Source organism: Calidris pugnax, unplaced genomic scaffold (assembly GCF_001431845.1).
Source record: "Calidris pugnax isolate Ruff unplaced genomic scaffold, ASM143184v1 scaffold304, whole genome shotgun sequence".
Taxonomy (NCBI): domain Eukaryota; kingdom Metazoa; phylum Chordata; class Aves; order Charadriiformes; family Scolopacidae; genus Calidris; species Calidris pugnax.
In genome coordinates this window covers 158,942-179,465 of record NW_015091068.1, presented here as the reverse complement: position 1 = coordinate 179,465, position 20,524 = coordinate 158,942, and the positions used below count along the sequence as shown (strand labels likewise).

Below are 20,524 nucleotides of genomic sequence, written 5' to 3'. Positions count from 1 at the left end.
AAGTGTGCCTGGATAAAGCCCTTTTCATAGTGAGGTCCTCACCACAGTGTAACCTTTGATGCTGTCTTTGTTGGTCTGGCTGCAGCAAGCGTGGAAAACTGGCTGGTTTTGTTCTCATGAGGTGGGGGGAAGAAGAGGCCTCCACACAGGTGACATACTGGCCGTACCAAGCTGGGTGTCACCTTGAGCCTTAGCCAGCTATGTCCCACAGAGTAACATCCAGATCATATTTTCAGCAGCCCAGAACATCAGACCCCTCTTAGCTGGCTCAGAGAATCACAGAATTATATGGGATTGGAAGGGACCTCTGGAGATCATCCAGTCAAACCCCCTGCCAGAGCAGAGTCACCCAGAGCAGGTTGCGCAGGAACGTGTCCAGGTGGGTCTTGAATGTCTCCAGAGTCGGAGACTCCGTCACCTCTCTGGGCAGCCTGTTCCAGGGCTCGGCCACCCTCAAAGGAACAAAGTTCTTCCTCATGTTTAGGTGGAACTTCCTATGTTCAGGTTTGTGCCCACTACCTCTTGTCCTGTCCCTGGGCACCACTGAAAAAAGACTGGCCCCATCCTCCGGACACCCACCCTTGAAGTATTTATAAGCATTGATCAGATCCCCCCTCAGTCTTCTCTTCTCCAGTCTAAAAAGACCTAAGGTCTAAGGTCTTTTTAGAGGAACACCTCTCTTTCCTTGGAAGAGAGGTGTTCTAGTCCCCTCATCACTTTTGTAGCCCTCTGCTGGACCCTCTCCAGCAGTTCCCTGTCCTGCTTGAACTGGGGAGCCCAGAACTGGACACAGGGCTCCAGATGTGGCCTCACCAGGGAAGAGCAGAGGAGGGGGGGGATGGCCTTCTTGGTCACAAGGGCACATTGCTGGCTCATGGTCATCCTGTTGTCCGCAAGGACTCCCAGGTCTCTCTCTGCAGACCTGCTCTCCAGCAGGTCAGCCCCAACCTGTACTGATGCAGGGGGTTACTCCTCCGCAGGTGCAGCACCCTACGCTTGCCCTTGTTGAACTTCATTAGGTTTCTCTGCCCTACTCTCCAGACTGTCCAGGTCTCGCTGTATGGCACAGCCTTCTGGTGTGTCAGCCACCCCTCCCAGTTTTGTGTCATCAGCAAGCTTGTTGAGGGTACACTCTGTCCCCTCATCCAGGTCATTGATTGGAGAGGACTGGACCCAGTACTGACCCCTGGATAACACCACTGGCTACGGACCTCCAACTAGACTCTGCACCACTAATAATGACCCTCAGAGCTCTGTCTTTCAGCCAGTTTTCAATCCACCTCATTGTCCATTCATCTAACCCACCCTTACTAATCTTACCTACGAGGATGCTGTGGGAGACGGTATCGAAAGCCTTGCTGAAGTCAAGGTAGACAATATCCACTGCCCTCCCCTTATCTATCCATCCAGTCATGTCATCATAGAAGGCTATCAGGTTAGTTAGACATGATTTCCCAGAGGCTCAAGGGACCCCTTTTTGTCTCCAGTGTGCCACGGTTGCTCGCCTAGCTACTGCAGATAGGTGTGCCAAAAATTTCCTGCCTTCTGTCTTCTCACTGGAAGAAGGTGGATTTGAAACCAGGTTTTTTCCCTGCTTGTATGTAGTTAGCACAGCAGCAGGAGTTGCTCCACCTGGGTGCCACTCAGCTCTCTCTTGGAGATACTCTGTTGAGCAAGCTGGTTGGAAAACCAGCGAACTGCCAGTTGTTTGCCCTAGTTGGGATCATGTGTGCTTTGCAAGTGTTTCCCTAGGAGAAGAACTCAGGGGAGACAGAGGTGGGTTGCAGGCCTGATGCACATCACCTCTGAACCAACAGCTACTCCTTCCCTCCCTGCTGTGCAATCAATATTTACCCTTGTCCCCTTGCTCAACAGCTACACTTGCTGTTTTCCCTGCAGCTGTTCCCATAGTGGTTGTGTCCAACAGCTCCCCTCTTCTGCACACCACCACTGGCAAGCTCAGATCCTTCTGCTGGCGTGCTGCTGCTGAGTGACTGGAGAAAAGAACAGGGTAGGGGTGGGTGAAGGACAAGGGGGTGCACCACCATGTGTCAGGGACAGAAGCCTCTGCCACATCTATGCCAGATTTGGCACCTGTAACAGGGAGCAGGAAGCATTTGGTGTCCCTAGGAAAGGTCCAGTGCCCCAAACCTCATTTGGATTTCTCATATATCACTGCATTCCTTCATCTTTGCTTCAAGACTGTGCAACCTCGTGTGTAGCAGCAGACTGAAACACATGCTTCTCGAGTGAGTTTTGCAAAGAGTCCATGTTGCACAGTAGAAACACTTTGTCCTTCTTCTTTGCTTTCCAGAACTGTAGCTTTTTCTTCTAATTTTATTGCGAATGCTGTCCTGTGTATATCCGTGCTCTTGCCACTGCATTTTTAGCATGTGGAGGGGAGAGATGGATCCTGAAACTGGTGCTGCCAAGCCCTGGAGACTGAAAGGAACATTCCTGGGCAAGATCTGTTAACATGCAGAGAATTTCTTTAAATTATGCATGTGGGTTTCTGCCTTAAAGCTTACTTACTGCGGTCTTTTTATTTTCTCTCTTTGTGTGTGAGTGTAGGATAAAGATTGAGGAGGAATATGCTAAGAACCTCTCCAAACTGTCTCAGAATTCCTTGGCTGCTCAGGAAGAAGGGTAAGTGTGTCTGTGTGCCTTTTCAGAAGACATTTTAACATAAAAGGCATTCCTCCCATGCAGGTACGTGTATTGTTCCTGTGCTCTCCCACTGAGAAGAGGTTTATTTAGCTTAGCATCCTGGGTGTGTGAAAATAGAAATACTTTGGAGTATTTTTCTTTTGAAGATGTTAATGGAAAAGTTTTAGGAATATGTGTATAGAATGTTGCATTTCCAATAATGTGTTTGTGCTATCTTGTTCTAGCCAGTACTAGTTCCTTTAGAGTTTAGCATGTGTAAGTACTAAATTACTTTGAATATGGAAGAATATATGGAATATATATACTGCTGAAAGTAGATCCATAAGATCAGGCTAGTGGAACTGGAGCAGCACAGACAGAGGGAGGATGTCTTCTCATCATGGGCCTGGTCCTCCAAGAAAAGCAGCAGGTTGTCCCTTATTTACAGCATGTTGACCCTTTGGAAGTTAGGAAGATATTAGGCAATGAACATCAGACTAGATTGCCATTCATCAGTAATAATGAAAAGACACAAACCCTCTAAGCACTGAAAGCCAAGGTTGGAAATGACTATCCTCACCCTAGTTCTGACACAGAGTGTTTCTGCTGGCAGTGAAGCTCCACAAGGTGTTTGCTCAGCTTTCAGTAGGCAAGGACAGAAATTACAATTCTCTAAGCACCTACATTGACGATGGTTTCTGTGCTTCTTTCTCCTAGAAAGCTTTGCTCCTAGCAAAGCTAAAACCACTTTATTGTCCTCCTATTTTCTCCTACCCCAAATAGGAGAAGGGGAGAATGCATGAAAAAATGAAGGCAAAGGAAACTAGCAGAGAGTAGACAAAAAAGCAAGGCAACGAGAGCCGAAGCATAAGAAATGTTGAAGCAGGGAAATGAAGGTGACACAGAGCAGAGTGTAGGGAGCTAGAAACAGGACCCAGTGGTGCTCTGCCTGGAGGGGCATCACGGTAAGGGAACGGAAGGAGGTCCTGCTGGAGTTTCTCATCCTGGTGCTTGTAGCCAAACTGGCTAGGGCCAAGAAGAGGTTCGCAAAAAGATCCTGGGAGTTGGTGAGGCCCAGGAAAGGGAAAAATTCCATTTAAAAAAGTGAGGGAGAAAGAACAGCCAACAGTAGGATTTGAAGTAGCCAAAAGTAGGACTGCAGCCTAGCACTGTCAAAGTAAACATTTACTGTGATCTTCCTCATATTCCTGAGAAGGTGTGGGTCGGGGGAACCCATGAACTGCTCTGTGAACACATGAGTTACCACTGCTGGTTTCATACTGCACAGAGCATTTTCCATCTTTGCTGTCCAGCAGCCTATGGAATTGACACAAAATGTGGGCTGTCCCTCCAGTGTCACTTGTCCTCCTCTGTTGGTTAAGAAGACCCACCATCAGGCATGCGAGTAGGACACAAGGGTGACAAGATGGGACCGATTTGTGGTATCAGGATGCTTCTGTCCAGGTTGCTGTGAGTACAGTGCTGCTGCACATACACAGAATGTGATATGATCCATGGTCTTCTAAGTCATGGTTGTTGGATAAGAGATGCGGAAGATGCTTAGCAGGCTGAAATGCCTTATTTACTTAAATAGATTAGATAAAACACTTAGTGCCAGTGAGAACTGGACAGTGGGAGAGAACCTCAGGGTGGAACTAGAGAAGGAGAAGAGTTGAGAGCACTTAGGTAGGTGAAACAATCTCGGGTTGTTTAGCTGTAATGAACACCATACTTGAGGACTCAACTCATTGGAGCAACATCAGAGATTACAGATCATTCTTTTGAAATTGCAGATGACAGGCAATTTTTCAGGCTATCAGGAAAGGCCAAATGTGACTATTTGAAAAGGGGGGTGGGGAGAGAGAGGAGATGGGAAATTGTAGATCACTCAGTTTTATTTAACCTGGGCAAATTGGTAGAATAAACCATCAAGCTTTCTAGAAGCACTTAGTGGACAACGAAGGTGATGAGCAATTATTGTGAGTGCATACAGAACAACCAATGTCAAACCGACCTAAATTCCTTCAGTGATGGAATAACAGAAGTCAGCATCACAGCTCTTAATTTAATATAGCTTTTTGCAATGGGAGATTCTTGTAGGCAGGCAAGAGAAATGTGGCCTAAATAAAGCCTAAGGTGCAAAACTGTGTAAGAAATTGTACCCACTTCTTACAAAAAGTAAAGTGCAGGAAGGAGCTATGGAGTGAGATACCACAGGGCTTGTTCCTCCCAAGTCCAGATTTTTTTCAATCTGTTAATGACCTATAGAATAAATAATGGGTTTACTGTAATCAGAGATGAGACAGAGCTATGATGGAAGGTATGTACAATTTGAAGAAAGATTGCAAGTCAGAATTATTTTGTTAAAGTAGAGAAAATACTGAAAAAAATTAAGATGCATTTCAATGAGGACAAAGTACCAGGTTTCATACTTTCACAGGATGTGAAAGATACAGTTACATAAGTTTGTGGGAGAAGGATCTGGCTGTAGTGAATCACAAGCTTATTCATCAACAACTTCACTCTGTTGTCTAAAAAAGCAATCATTCTGAGATATGTAGTAGAAAGAGTGTCTGATATGAAATAATCTGTTACCAGTTTAGCAACTGGAAGACCTCTGCTGGAAGACAGTGTAGTTTTGATGATGGAGTAATTTTCAAATAGTAAAAAGGCTTCTTTGAAGAGAAGTAGGGTAGTCTGTTTACCAAAAGTAGGGTGTAAAGTAGAAGAAGCAATGGAAAAACTGCACTGCTGAAGATTTATTGTAAGGATTAGAAAAGAAAAACTGTTATGGTAAGGATAAGGTACTGAAGTATCTTGCTTATGGAGACTATGGCATCTCTGTAACTAGAGGACGTTATGAACAGTGTTTTCAAAGATCTGCTACATACCGTAGCCAATAGAATTCTGCCTTAGTCACAGAAACTGGTTATCTTTTCAGTTTTCTGCTATCGCTTTTCTGTGATTTTTCTGAGCAAGATGGAGTACAAAGCTTTGTACCGTATCTGTCCAACACATCTTGCTGGGAGGATGTGCAGAAGACAGGGCATTGATCGTTATCACTTTGTGTTCTTTCAGCACTCTAGGAGAGGCTTGGGCTCAGCTAAAGAAAAGTCTAGCTGATGAAGCAGAAGTTCATCTCAAATTTTCTTCAAAGGTAAATAGTTCTTCCTTTTGCAAAGATTTTTGCCCTGTAATTGGTGTGGATCTCCCTTCAGTGCTTGTTTGTGGGGAACATACACATGCATACGGGATGGGGCTTTGATCAACCTGGTCTAGTAGGAGGTGTCCCTGCCCATGAGGGAGTTGGAACTCAATGATCGTTAAGGTCCCTTCCAACTCTAACCATTCTATGATTCTATGATATGGTACAAATATAGAAGAATTAATAAACTTAATTAATAAATTTAATGAAACTCTATCCATTCTTCCTGCCAAAATCCTAGTTTATTTAATCTACCTGATAAGTAACTTAAAACACATCTGGCCTTAACTTTTCATAAAAAAGAAGGACAACTCATTCTAGAGGTTCTAATTTCCAGATTATTCAAGTAAATTTACCTAGAGCTTGTACAGATTACTTATGTAGAGGAATAAATAAAAAGTAATATTTAGCTTCTCGACAAATACCTACTGTATGTGTCTGGAAGGGGCAGAACCAGGAATCTCACTTCTTTGTATTGTTAGACTTTCTGAAAATTGGACTGGGAACTTTGTGTTATTTTCCGCTTTTTCTCTCAAGTGATGCCTAAGGAGATTTCTTGTACAAATTATGGTATTAATCGTGGGGTTTGTTTTTTTTTTTTTCCCACCACATGTGGTACATCTTGCATCCTGTTACATTATGTTAACCTCTGTGGGTGATCAAGTTCAATACAGTGGCAGATATCTCGGCACAACAGCCATGTTCTGCAGGAAAATTATAGTTCTGCACTGTTTGTAAGTGATTATGCAGAGGTTACTCAGGCAACCAGCCGCTGCCTTGGTAACCCACTGCTCTGCTTCAAACTTCTACTTCAGGGCTGTAATTAGTGAAATAGTTTTTGCTCCCCGTTGTCCTCCTGTATTGTTTTCCAAGATGAAGAAATGCACCCTGGAGTGATGTGAGCATGTAGGCAGGCAATGTGTAGGGCCTCTTTTGTTATTTTACTTTTCCTTAAACCCTGCACAGAAACTTCTGTAGCATTCTCTGAACTCTCCTCAGTGTTCCCATACCTGCTTTGGGACTTCCTAGTTCCAGCTTTCTTTTATTAACAGAATATGTTTTTAAACATATTGGCTATTGGTATTACTTTCAGAGAAGTTATTCTTAAAAGTAATAATTCTTTTTCTCATTGATAGTCAAATGAAGCCAGTCAGTACTGGTACAAGCAGTCAGTACAGTGCAGAGCACGCCAAGAGTATTCAAACATAAACACCAGCCATGAAGACACTGAACATCTTCCATGGCAGTCCTGCATGGCAGTGTTACACTGGGGGTCACAAACAGATCAGAGATGGTGACAGCACTCTTGCGGCACTTGGAACATAAAATATTATTACACTGCTAATGGCTGTATAGACATGCACACAAGGAATCCTTCAAGAAGGCACTGAACCTCCAGCTACCTGATTGTCCCTCACTGAGCTCCAGGAGATGAATTCTACTGGAAGAGAAAGTACACTGGTTGAAGTCATGGTGGGCTGGCCTGGATATGATCATGTATTACTAGCCATTCTGGAAATGGTGTTAATGGAGCCAAAAGAAAAAAAGGTACTTGTGAAATAAGAGGAACTTCTGAAGTGTGGTATGGCCACCTGTAATGAAACATTTAAAAGCCAGGGTTATTCACATGTGAGTCTATTTTGATAGCTTATGGTACCTCTTGCAAGACAGAAGGTCAAGTGTGATAATGATGCTAGAGGAAGTATGACTGCCTTCACTGAGAAATCCACCTCTTTGATTCTTGGAACACAAAACTGGAGATGACAGTTGTCTTGTTTGCACTTTGAGCTTCCTGGTGATGCATTTCCCATATTTATGAAGATCTCAGAATTTCCCATCCCATTATAAACCATGTGAAATAAACAAATATATTTGCTTTCTATTAGGCAAGTAGAACTACCAGTGAAATGTTCTCCTGTTTGGTGTGTCCCTGGCCCTGGGGATGTTTATAAGGGTTTTCACATCACAGTCTGCTTATGTCAGATGAGTCAGGCTGCCATTTCTTCCACTGAGGATGATTGACTTACGTTGAGTAGTTTACCTGGGTTAATTCATTTATTAATAGAGCAGTCTGAAGGGCACGCAGACTGTTTAGCTACTTCAGACTCAATTGGATGCAGACATCTCTATCAAGTGCAATGTATTGCCTCTGGAGTTCACTGAAGCTACCCTTAACTTCTTTCTGTTCCAGTTCTTGTCTTGTTGAGCATTGACGATGCTCTTGGCACATCTATCGGTTTGTACCTCTTCTTGAGAGAGCTTGTGTAACCATGCTGGACAACAGAGTTGTGAACAGGTCTTTATTAACTTGCCTGGGGTCATCCTGATGAGACTGTCACAGAAATATTGCCCAGAATTTTCTAATCCAACCCCCTAGTCAGAGCAGGACTATCACCCACAGTGGATCAAGTCAGCTACATCTTTGTCTAGCAGAGTGTTGAATATCTGTAAGGGCAGAGATTTCATGACCTCTCTGTTCAACCTGTTTCAATGCCCAGCTACCATTCTGGCAATTTATTTATTTAAACTACAACCTGGACCTCCCAAAGCTCAGTTGCCTGTTGTGACAGTGCCTGGCCCTGCAAAGAAGAGTGTGGCTTCCATACCCTTGCACTCGACCTTCACATAGCTGTAGGCCATACTGGATCACTGTGGTGCCAGTCTTCGTGTGCCTAAACGAGCTCTGCTTTAGGCTTGTTTAACCTCTCTTGGATGTGTGCTGTAGGGCTTTGACTGTCTTTGTAGCCTCTGTCCATTTAAAGACTGTACTGAGCTTGAATGAAGTTTCCTTCTCCATTAAAATAGCACTGGAGAAAGGCTGAAAATACTTGCTTTCAGGGACTCTTTGATACTGCTCCACTGTGGGCTTTGTTAGGTGATTATGGACCCGACTCACCTACATTGATGGGGTCCAGCATCCTCACAGGAGGAACTTCACAGAAAAGAAGTAATTGGTGGCTTCTGGGGAGGAGAAATACCTATTGCTTCAGAACACGTTTCCTAGATGTCAGAACTGTGTATCAGAATGCCAAAGAGCAATATGATACAAACTCTACTGGAGCTGTGTATTACCAACTGTCAGGTCCTGCTTGTAAGAGATAAATCACATGTGCAGTCTTGATGGATCTCTACTGAGTTAATTTCAGTGGTTTCTTGCCACTTCTTAAAGAGTTTCATCTAAATACTCAGGCTTCTCTTTAGGCTCCCTTATCCTTGGCAGAAATAAATAAATTGTTCCCTTATTGGGTCCCTTTTCCCTGTACAATAAATGCAGACGTGTCACCACGGTTCACTGAGTTACCTTAGTACAGTCAGGGTTAGTGCCTTTACTTTGTGTACTTTCCTTTTTAAGCAAGTTGCATCAGTTAGGCTAGAATCAGAGCACCTTAAGAAGAGCTCTGGATATTGCCTGCCATTGGATCTTATGTGTAAGAAGAGAGATATGATTTAATGGGAAAAAGGAAAACAAGATTTCTGTCCTTTTGCTCCCTTCAGTAAATATTACCTTAACAGAGCTGTCCTGTAAAGACCTGAGTTTTGCAGTAGCTTCACTCAGAGCTCTCCTGGGGAAGAGAATTTTTGCTGTGTGGCATTGCTGTTGACTGTGGTGTGTGTGTTGTTTCATCTCTGTCCTGAGCTCTGCTCAGCATAAGAGCCAGGAATTGCTGCCCAGCTCCTCATTATTGCCATTTCTTCCTTTGTTTTCATTACCAGCTTCAGAGTGAGGTAGAGAAACCCCTGCTCAACTTCAGAGAGAACTTTAAGAAAGACATGAAGAAGTGTGACCACCATATTGCAGACTTACGGAAGCATCTGGCCAGCCGCTACTCAGCCGTTGAAAAGGTGGGAGCAGAGAACAAACTGGAGAGTTGATGGCATACTGCTGGTTTGGACAGAAAAGCAGCTGCCCTGTGAAAAGTTTCTGTTCTGCCACAAAGAGCCACAAAGATTTCTGCTAAGTGCTTTCTGCTGTTAGTTGTGCTTTGCCGGGCCCATGCCGTAGCTTGCTGCTTAGCTGAGATTTGGGAAACTGGGAGCTACAGGCAGAGCGAACACTTTACAGCGGGGCTAACACATTACTGCTGAACTGGCTTTTTGTTTCATCCTCTCCTTCCCAATTTGGAACAATGTATTTCTAATACATACGATGAAAATGCTCCTTGCTTATATGCATCTGGAAGTCACATGTATTGCCCTCAAAATTTAAAAAACCTTGCCTTAGATGAGCAGCAGGGTCAGGCCAAAGGCTCACCTGGCTCGGTATCTTCTGTTGCAGTGACCAAAAGCAGATAGCTAAGCAAGGCAGCTCGAAATGGGCACAGCAAGTCACAAACCCTCTCCCAATTCCTGTTTTCTCACCTCACAGCAAACATCCTCACCTGAAAAAAACCAAACAGCAGCAGCACACTAGTATCAGGGGCTGTTTTGACTTGAATATCCAATAGGTTGCTGAAGAGTTATACCCACAAAAAGTGCGCTCTTATCAGCAGCAGATATTAGGGCACATGATACCCATGTCTCAGCTGCCGAGACGCTTATTGCAAGTGGTAACTTCATGCAGTTTGCTCTGAGTTGTAAGTTGGAAAGGAACGTGCCATGCTTAGTCAACCCAGAAGGGGTTTTGGGCTTTCATTAGAGATCAAAGTGTACATGGGGGAGTTCACCAGGGACAGAATCGTTGCAGCGTACACATGGTTGTTAGACTATATGTACGCAGGGAAGGCATTTTTTTGCAAAACAGTAAGTTCTTCGCAGTCATATCTGCAAAGAAACACGGCCCTCAGTAAGGGTATTGAAAAGAATGAATTAGAATAGCCTTGAGAAGAAGGGATAAAGAAATGGAAAAGCCGTATCTGCAGTGTGCCTGATGCACGCCTTCCCACTAGATGGCTTTCTTGCAGCTCCCTCTTGCAACCTGCCCACCTCAAGGGTGTTGTAACATGCAAGCTGGTGTGACTGTAGAAAACTGCAAGGTGCTAACAACATCTAATCATCCAAATTTAGTTTTTAACCCTGTATCTGGGTAAAGAGCAAATGTGACCTATTTTAATTCCGTGCAAGACAAGTTATTTTTATTTTATGTGTTTAGGCAACCTCAGCAAATGAGGTGGCAGCATGCACATATGGTAATGATGTTTATTTGTTAAGACTTTTTACTGCTTTCCCTGTAGAAGTTCAGTAATGATACTGGTCAATCAGGTTTTAAAAGCCTGAAGAACTTTAAAGTAATTTAAATAACCGGTTTTAATGAGGTCTCAGGTTCTAGACTTCTACAGTATGAAGTGCTGTTGTCACGAACCTGACAAATTAGTTTTTATGAATTAAGTTTAAAAGTTGCTATTGTTAGTGTTTCCAATAAGTGCATATTGAATCGAGAAGGTAGTTAAATTTTATAAGATACTTGGAATTCTTTCAACAGTTTAGATCCTAAGAAAAGCAAATAGAAGAGGTGTCTTGGTGGTGCTGGTTAAGATATTTGGAAGAAACTCCAGCTTCCCTTTCTTCCAGAAGTAGTGGGAAAGTTACTAAGAAACATGGAAGTCTGATGATGCCTTTTGTACTGTGCCTGTCTAAGAACCTATGAAGAGTTTAGCTGCTTTTGTGATTTGTTGGTGACTACTTTTGTATGGTGGTAGGAAACTTCTTTAAACACCACATGGTGTCCTGAGAACTTGAATCCCAGTTCTATGCAGAGTCCCTGACTCCGTGAAGTATGAAGGAGTCGTAGATGACTGAAAGCAGCTGGCAGCTCTATTCCTGTAAAACATGTGACTCTTCTTTAATTACTCCAAGGCCCGGAAAGCCTTGACAGAGAGACAGAAGGATCTGGAAATGAAAACACAGCAGCTAGAGGTGAAGCTCAGCAACAAGACAGAAGAGGAAATTAAGAAGGCAAGACGGAAGTCCACTCAGGCGGGTGAGTTCCTGTGTCTCAGTGGCAGGAGGTGAGCACAGATGGGGTGCAACTGCTCATCCACCCATGTGTTTCTTGGGTTTTTTAATATTGCTACAAAGTCAACGTGAGGTGTGCTACAAATCTGTTTAGTATGAAAACCCCTGAAAAAAACAAGCCCAATTTTTCCAAGTCAGATGTCACAAAATGATAATTTTGATAATTGGGATGAGAAAAGTAAATGAGGGTGAATTTTTGTGCAAATGTGCTGAAATAACTGAATGTTAGTTAAACTTTCAAAGTCAGATTCAAATAAGCTCAGCTGAGAATGATTTAAGGAAAAAACATAGTTTCTTCCTTGGTTCTTTTCTAAATCACAGTCATCCACAACTATGTGGGTGCCTATTATCCTTCCTATTACTGTCTTTTTCCTTGAAAGTGAACTTTTTGTCTTTTTTCCACTGCTACTTAGTGGTCTACTAGTGTGTAGACCTGGACAGTCTGGAGATTAGGGCAGAGAAACCTAATGAAGTTCAACAAGGGCAAGAGTAGGGTGCTGCACCTGGGGAGGAGTAACCACCTGCACCAGTACGGATTGGGGCTGACCTGCTGGAGAGCAGGTCTGCAGAGAGAGACCTGGGAGGTCTTGGTGGACAACAGGACGACCATGAGCCAGCAATGCGCCCTTGTGGCCAAGAAGGCCAATGGCATCCTGGGGTGCATCAAGACGAATGTGGCCAGCAGGTTGAGGGAGGTCATCCCCCTGCCTCTGCTCTGCCCTGGGGAGGCTGCATCTGGAGTTCCTGTGTCCAGTTCTGGGCTCCCCAGTTCAGAAGGACAGGGAACTGCTGGAGAGGGGACAGCAGATGACTACAAAAATGATGAGGGGACTAGAACACCTCTTATGAAGAAAGGCTGAGGGACTTGGGTCTTTTTAGTCTGGAGAAGAGAAGACTGAAAGGGGGATCTGATCAATGCTTATAAATACTTCAAGGGTGGGTGTCTGGAGGATGGTGCCAGTCTTTTTTCAGTGGTGCCCAGTGACAGGACAACAGGTAACGGGCATAAACCTGATCATAGAAAGTTCCACCTAAACATGAGGAAGAACTTCAGTCCTTTGAGGGTGGCCGAGCCCTGGAACAGGCTGCCCAGAGAGGTGGTGGAGTCTCTGTCTCTGAAGACATTTAAAATGTCCTGCCTGGACACATTGCTGTACAACCTGTTCTGGGTGGACCTGCTCTGGCAGGGGGTTTGACTGGATGATCTCCAGAGGTCCTTTCCAACCCCATATCATTCTGTGATTCTGTGTGCTATACTGTATTGGGGGCACAGGTACTTGGTATGACCTATGCATGTTTTATAGAGGCTCAAACCACTTCCACAAGATCCATCAGGAACTGTCTCTTGAGATCTGCAAAGCTGATACATGTAGCTCTGTTAGTACCTTTGCTAAAAAAATATGGTTTAACTACGGGTTCCATATTTCATCCCTTCATGGGTCCATTCCTTGGCAGAGTGGACTTTCATAGTTCTGAGGCTTATGAAACTTCAGGATAGCCTGTGTGGGTTTTGAGGAGACTGAGAAGAGTCCTTCACAATGTGACCATATGTATAGGCAACCATTGAAGGAGAAACAAAAGTAACATGTTAGTAAGAGCCGCTCTTTATCTGTCTGTATTCTCTTGGGTCCTCAGAAATGGTTTGTAATCGGTATTTACTGAACAAGCAAGGTAGAGCTGAAGATCAGATGGGAGTAACCCAGGGTTTGGTGTGAGGCTCCCCCACTTTGTGCTGCTCTCATGGTGCATGGCAGGGCAGGACCTGCCCCGTCCCCACAGTGGTGCTACTTCACAGCCTGGCTGGGCTCCTGTGATGATGCGTATGGTGATCTGGCTTTGGAATAAGGCTGCTACAAGTGGATGGTAGGACCAGAGAGCTACAGACCAAAGCCCTCCTGCCATCCCATGGGTTACTGGTCCATGGCGTTGCATCTGCTCCCGAGGGTTGCTCATGTGTTTCAGGGCTGTCACGTTCCTGGCTGTACAGTGGCTCAGATTGACTCAGGTGGGTGGTGGACAACCCCAAGTCAGATAGTTCCCGAGGACTTTGCTGAAGTTTGGGAGCCATTAGTTTTGTATTTGTGGATAAGCTTATTGCCAAGTGCCCTGATCCTTTTTTTCCTTGTACAGTTTGGTTGCCACCCCAGGTTTTAAGTCCACAAGAGGCTTCCAGATGCATTTACTTCTTTGACACTTGTTTGGTCTATGGAGTCCTGTTCTTTGTCCCTGGTTTATGTATAAAGACCTTTTTGCACCTAAAAGAACAGGATGAATTTGAGCCCTGGACCTAGGCATCAAACCATTCGGGAAAGTGTAACTGAGCCTCATTTAAAGAAGAACAAGAATTTATTAGCTGGAAAGCAGTAATTTCCTTCCAAATTTTCTACCCACCTTTCCCTCTCTGTCAGAACGCAGCCCTGCAACAAAGGAAAAATGGAAATAATTGCAACTTACTGTGTGACTGCCCTGAACACAGGAGGAAGCCAGAGCTCATGCATCCTCAGAGGCTGAAGCATGCAGGAGTGTGCAGCTGGGCTGAGGCTGCACAGGAGCATCCCTCGGTCTCAGACAGCTTCAGCCTGATGCCTCGTGCCAGTTTTTTCAGAGACTTCTCTTACAATGCAGTCTCACATGCAGAGTGCTGCCTTGCAGCTCAATAATTCATTATTGTAGATTTTCTATTGTAATTATTTTATTTTTCAGATATAACTTTCTGTCTCTGACCATTTATTTTTTTAACTGAAGTAACTTGCCTTCATAGTTCTGGGCATTTTGTAAAATACTGCTTAGTGTTCATATTTTCCTTTAAAATCTTGTGTTTCCTGCTCATTCTTTGTCACCACAATCACCTGATCTTTTACCATACATGAACTGTGTGCATTTTGTTGAAATTTTGTTGCATCTCACAAATACCATGTACCGGAAGTGCTTTCAGCTCCACCAGGACTGACCTTCAAACCCCCTGAATCCATCTACAAAACCTGAACTGCAATTTCCTTCTAAGTTCCGTAGCACTGGCTAGAGAGGGCTAATGTGTTGCTGTCTTTCAGGAGATGACCTGATGCGCTGTGTGGATCTTTACAATCAAGCCCAGTCCAAGTGGTTTGAGGAAATGGTGACCACTACTCTGGTATGTAACTCTGTGCAGCATCCTGAAATGTTATACAGGTAAAATTGTAATAGCATACAACATTCATCATTCATAGCTAGTTTGAATGCAAAGCAGTGGGAAAAATTGGGTGATAAATCTCCCATTCTATTTCCCATTCTCGGTTCTAAGAAAAACTCATAAGGGGAAGGAAGAAATAATTGTTTCTTTGCAGAAGGCGTTAAACCACTTCAGGACTGCTTAGGGGCCAAAAGGCTGGAACTGTCCCCAGGAAGGATGAAGGAATGCACAAGGAAATGTGATAAATCACCGAGTCCATTTCTATATTAATGAATTTTTATATTCCATGATTTTACAATTTCTTCACAAATATTGCCAGTTTAGAAGAGGCATGCTTTAATTGTCTATTTTTCTGTTTTTCTGAAGGTAACACAGCTCACAGTATTTACCCTAAGGGCATATACCTTAACAGTTAGTCACCAGGATGTCAAGATACAGCTTTGATGTGCTGTGTTCCTTGAAATACCTGTACCTTGGCTTTAGGGCTCCTCCCTCATCTCATTCCTTAGAGCCCTTCTGGACAACAGCCAATTGCTTTCAAAAGTGGGAAATAAAAACATCTTTTGCATGTATTTTTCTCATTGCAGAAACACAAAACTGGAAACACCTCCTAGTACAAAGCAGGGTAGTAAGTTGTTCAGCATTTGGCAGTGTGTCAGTGCAATATTTAAACTGCAATAAATAAATAAAGGCAGATGGGTGAGTGGAAAACCAGGAGGCAGATATCTTCCCAAAAGCAGAACAAGAGAGAAAAAGTTGGCTGTTCCTATACATAAGGGATCTAATTATCTTCTCACCTTCACTGGTGGTTTCTCACTGATGCACATGACACTGACCATCAGTGGCAGTGTGTCCAGATACAGCCAGGTACGTGTTAGCTGCATATTTGCTCCTGGAAAAGGACAACTCAGAAATGCTGTAGTAGATAGCTCAAGAGGGAAATCAAAACCTGCAGACTGCATGGCAGGTTTGTCAGTTGTGGAACTCAGGCTGGGAAGCATTTAAAGGTAAGTCTTGATATACGTGAATATAAAATCTAAATTGAAAAAAACATCTGTTCAGCTCAGATACAGATTAGTTCATATGCAATACAGAGTCAAGAGAGTCAAGGTTTGAAGATTGTCTGTATCTTCCTCCCTGAAGTTTCTGGTGCAGATACAATGCACATTCTATGTATAGCGTGCTGGGTTCTTCGTTCTGGTCCTGCACATCTGTGCCCTGAGTAAGGGAGTCTGAGGTCAAAGTGGGCCATTTTTTTTCCAAAAGGGCACTACCTCAACTGACAACAGCAGCTGGAGCTCACTCTCTTTCATCCCTGTCCATACTATAAACTCTTTTGCCCTTCTTCCTCCCCAGGCAGATAGACTGCCACCTGAGATTTTGGTGCTGTAATGATCTGTTTCTAAACAGACGTTTAACAAATTGCAGATAGCACAGTTCCCTATAGCAGGCAATATAGCAACCTGCTTATTTGTATATGTTCGGCTTGCACTCCACCAGCATGCCTGGGAAGTGGACACCAGAAATACCCTCTGAAGGCAGGTTTTTTAAGATTTGGCCTCATTGATGTCCCTGTGAATACAGAGCTTTCTAGTGAAATGGCAAAGTCCATTGCATTATTCCACAGCAGACTTCTGTAGCATGCTGCTTCCATTGCTGCTATTCAGATGGACAAGGAAAGACTAAATGCAGATTTTGGGGTATAATACCAAAATCCAGGAGAAGAGGGAGGCAGAAAAAATCAGGAGGAAAGTTAGAAATCACTTGCCTTTTCAGCTAAAGCATTGCTGGGGTCTGCTTACTGCCAGCTGAGTGAGGCGGAGACTTGTCCCAGATCACCATCTGATGGACAGATAAAACTGCCCTTGGAGGTGTCTGGTCAGACCGAGGGCAATCAGGCCCTCTGAGCCTCACACCCAGTGCAGTCTTCTGCTTCCCCAAGGAATCATTTTAACTTCTCATGCTAGTGACAAAGGTTACAAAGCTTCATGCAGAAAACAGATTCCCTCTTGCTTGCAGCATCCCTGAAGACAGTAGCTCCTCTCTCTGACTTGATTGTCTCAGTTTTGGAAAGGTTTCGACCTTCTTTTCTGTCTATTGCTTACTGTCTCAGATTCTCTGCACGTCAGAGGGATGTGCCACCACAGAGTTCAGCTCCAAAGTGTGACCCTGGGGTAGTATCAGGCACTGCATTGACTGGCAACCTTTTGTGTGTCATCCTTTCTGTGGGCCTTCAAGCTCAGCTTCCAAGAAAAATACGGACTTGTTTTCCTTTATGTCCAGGAGCTTGAGAGACTAGAAGTTGAAAGGGTGGAGATGATTCGTCAGCATCTTTGCCAATATACACAGCTGCGGCATGAGACAGACATGTTCAACCAAAGTGTAAGTCTGCTTTATGTTTGGTCCCTTTGGTCTTTGTTGCACTTCAGCAGAGCAGGACGGTCCTTGTCCTCATCTGACTGACTTGTATCAAAAGGAGATGTGAAAAGGGCGTGCAGTCAGTCTGTTAGTGTGCAGCAGTACTGTACTGCCGCCCTGCAGTTCTGCTGCTCCAAGGCTCTCTGATCCTGGTCACATTTCATACTGCTGGATCACAGCTTTTTTCTGGGGGAGTCACAATGAATTTAATTACATTGGGCCAGCATGAGTCTTTATTAGCTCTCCCAGCATGATGCACTATTTCTTGAGGTCATGTGTTCTTGCAAGAAAGATGGTAAATAGTTTCACTCTTGGAGGAGGGAGTATATATTTTTTTACTATAGTATATATTAAATTATATATATTTTAATATAATATATATTAAAAAGCTGGCTTGTTTTCAAATATTGAAATATAGGGAACGTACGCCAACCTCAGTACATGGTTGTATCTGGTGTAAGGTACAGATTGCAGGACAGGAGTCAGAGACCGACTGACCAATGCCTGGCATAGGAAGCATGTCTCTGCTTGACACTGAAAGTCTGCCTCTCCTCTTCTTCCTGCTACGAGGCTCCAAACTCACATCTAGCTGTTGTCCACCAAGTCTTGTGTACGTGCAGTTCTCGCTTGTCTGCAAATGCAACATAGGTGTGACCATAGCTGCTCTACACTTCAGAGCAATGGCTGTCTCTGCTTGAAATGCACCGTTGACATTTTGATTCTTGTTTTGTTCATTTTAGACAGTAGAACTCGTGGATCAGTTGCTTCGGAAAGTGGATCCTGCCAAAGACAGGGAACTGTGGGTAAAAGAACACAAAACTGGAGATATCCGACCTGTGGACATGGAAATATAGACTGTTCTGTAGTTGTATGTGATGAGTCCACTGAATTAACCAGGCTAATGTTCGTTTTTTAAGGGTCAGAAGAGCATAGGGAAAAGGTTGTTCCACTACCAGACACCTTGTAATTTATGCCTGTATGGGCTATCTCTGTTACATTTAGTCATTAAAATGGTCCCTGTGCTAAGCCTTAAGCACCAGACATTCCAGGGTGAAGAAACCAGATGTGTGCTTCCCACCAGAGGTTCCCAATTGCACGCAGCTTCCAGAAGAAATCTGCTTTCTGGTACAGAAAGAGCTTTTTTCTTCAGTGACTTTATGCTACATCCCTTGCATGACTTTATACAGTATGTTAGAACAACCATGCAGTGAGCCTCTGGCCAGCAAGTAGATAAATGTTTGAACATGATGCAGGAGGCAAGGAAGTCTTGATCATGAATCCCAGGTCTGCTGACTGCTTTCATGGCCATAGGCAAGTCAATTAACTTTTCTGGCTCTCCCATTTATAAACACGTGTGTCTTGCAGCAATGTTTTGCAAATTGATTTACTTCATTTAACACAGTTGAACCATGGCAGTGAAGTGATGGTCCTTCTCCCAAAATCTATGGAGAGGACTCCTGTTCTTCCTGTTTTATACTCCCTCTCAGGGATATATAAACCCATTATCATCGTGATTTCTGTTCTAGACCAATCCATAAGGTTGAAAGTGTTGCCATCACTGTTATCAGGAAAGACTTGGTTGTGCTATACCTACCTCATTAGCTGTCTGAGTGCCCTCAATGACAAAAAGAGATTTTATATCAAGGAATAAATGAGGTGTTCAAAACCTTTCCTACTTATGCAAGATGTTTTCTCACAGAATCTTCTTAAAGACAGTCCTCTAACATTTGATTTGGGATCCAGGTTTAAATTGCCCTTTGTTGGTTCCTTCAGGTGAATAACACAGCCTTTAGGTATCTTTAATTACCAAGTTTGTCCAGGTAAACTGTGAGTTTTATCTTTTTAGAGACTGATTTTCAAAGGTGCAGTAAATCTGTGATGCTAAATTGCATTAAAATGTAGATGCAGGTGCCCAGCACTTCTGCACCATCAGATTCTTAACCTTAGGTTTTTCCTTTGTTACCCTTACCGCAAACAACCAAAAATTCAGCACTGCTTTTGGCACAATATGTTGAGTAGTTTGTAGACGGGTTGTGAAAAGGTATTAATTTTACTCTCCTGCAGTTATTTCTGGTTGATTATTCAGCATTGCTGTTAATATATTTGTCAGTCTTTCATACAATGCCAAGATTCTTAAGATTTTTGCTTTAGATCCAGCAGAAACCTTGATTCTCACCACTGTGGCCTTTACTTAGTGTTTACTGGGTTGTCATCTAGTTTCCCAAACCATCCTATTTCGTTTGATCCACAGTTATGTTCCACTTTATCTCATAGTCACCATCCCTTTTTCCCTATTACCAATATTGCATCCTTTTGTTTTACTACTATTCTAGGTTTTCGTTCACCAGCCTCCAAGTGCTGTGATTAGATAATTGAGAATTAATACTCCCTTTTACAAAAGCAAACTGAGACACAGTGAAGTCTTATCTGAAACACATTTTTAATATTGCTGCAGTGATTATTTTTCAGGTTTGTTATTTCAAACTGAATTCTGTTGCATTTTTCTATTGTTCCCTTTTCCTCAACCATTTCTTTACCAGTATAGATTTGTTCCTTTCTTGCAAATATCTCCACAACCCACTTCTCTGCTGTGTTGTTAACCCTTATAAACCTTTGCATATTGGCAGGTGTGGTGCCACGACCACTGCATGCTCGGGATCACTGTTCCCAGTGTGACACCTCCCGTACTGCACTTCAGTACACACTGCTGAATTTGCAACTCCTATTTTATCCTTGTTGTTGGAAGCATCCAGCAGTTTTGTGAGTCTGTCCTAAGTACCTGCAAAGACCGTTGCAATACAAATGAAACATTATTTTCCTAAGTGTAGTGTCCTGTAATCCTCAAGCTCAGAATACATACGCTTCTCTAGACTCATGCTGCTCAAGCAGGGAAGTTTTGTGATGATCTGTCTTTTTTCAGTCTTCCTATTGATTCATTCTCTGTCCTGTTAATTTTCCTGGCATACCAAGATATACTTTTCCTATCTCTACCATGCATGCACTTTGGAGGACAGGCACTTTTTCTCTCTCTCTCTCTTTTTTTTTTTTTTTTTTTTTTTTTTTTTAAAAAAAAAAAAAAAAAAAAAAAAAAAAAAAAAAAAAAAAAAAAAAGTTCTAGGAAAAATATTAAACCC

The 20,524-nt window shown here is 43.3% G+C and overlaps 1 protein-coding gene across 2 annotated transcripts in view; it reads left to right on the top strand.

Annotated features, from left to right (window-relative positions):
- GAS7 (growth arrest specific 7) overlaps positions 1 to 19,059 on the top strand; it is a 92,016-nt gene extending 72,957 nt beyond the window's left edge. For both annotated transcript variants that reach the window (XM_014956967.1, XM_014956968.1), the window contains 7 exons: positions 2,572 to 2,646; positions 5,725 to 5,803; positions 9,566 to 9,694; positions 11,645 to 11,768; positions 14,854 to 14,933; positions 17,256 to 17,354; positions 18,131 to 19,059. In XM_014956967.1, the coding sequence (XP_014812453.1) occupies positions 2,572 to 2,646; positions 5,725 to 5,803; positions 9,566 to 9,694; positions 11,645 to 11,768; positions 14,854 to 14,933; positions 17,256 to 17,354; positions 18,131 to 18,244 (700 nt within the window). In that variant the 3' untranslated portion in view covers positions 18,245 to 19,059. The remainder of the gene's footprint in view (positions 1 to 2,571; positions 2,647 to 5,724; positions 5,804 to 9,565; positions 9,695 to 11,644; positions 11,769 to 14,853; positions 14,934 to 17,255; positions 17,355 to 18,130) is intronic.
- The last annotated feature ends 1,465 nt before the right edge of the window (positions 19,060 to 20,524 follow it).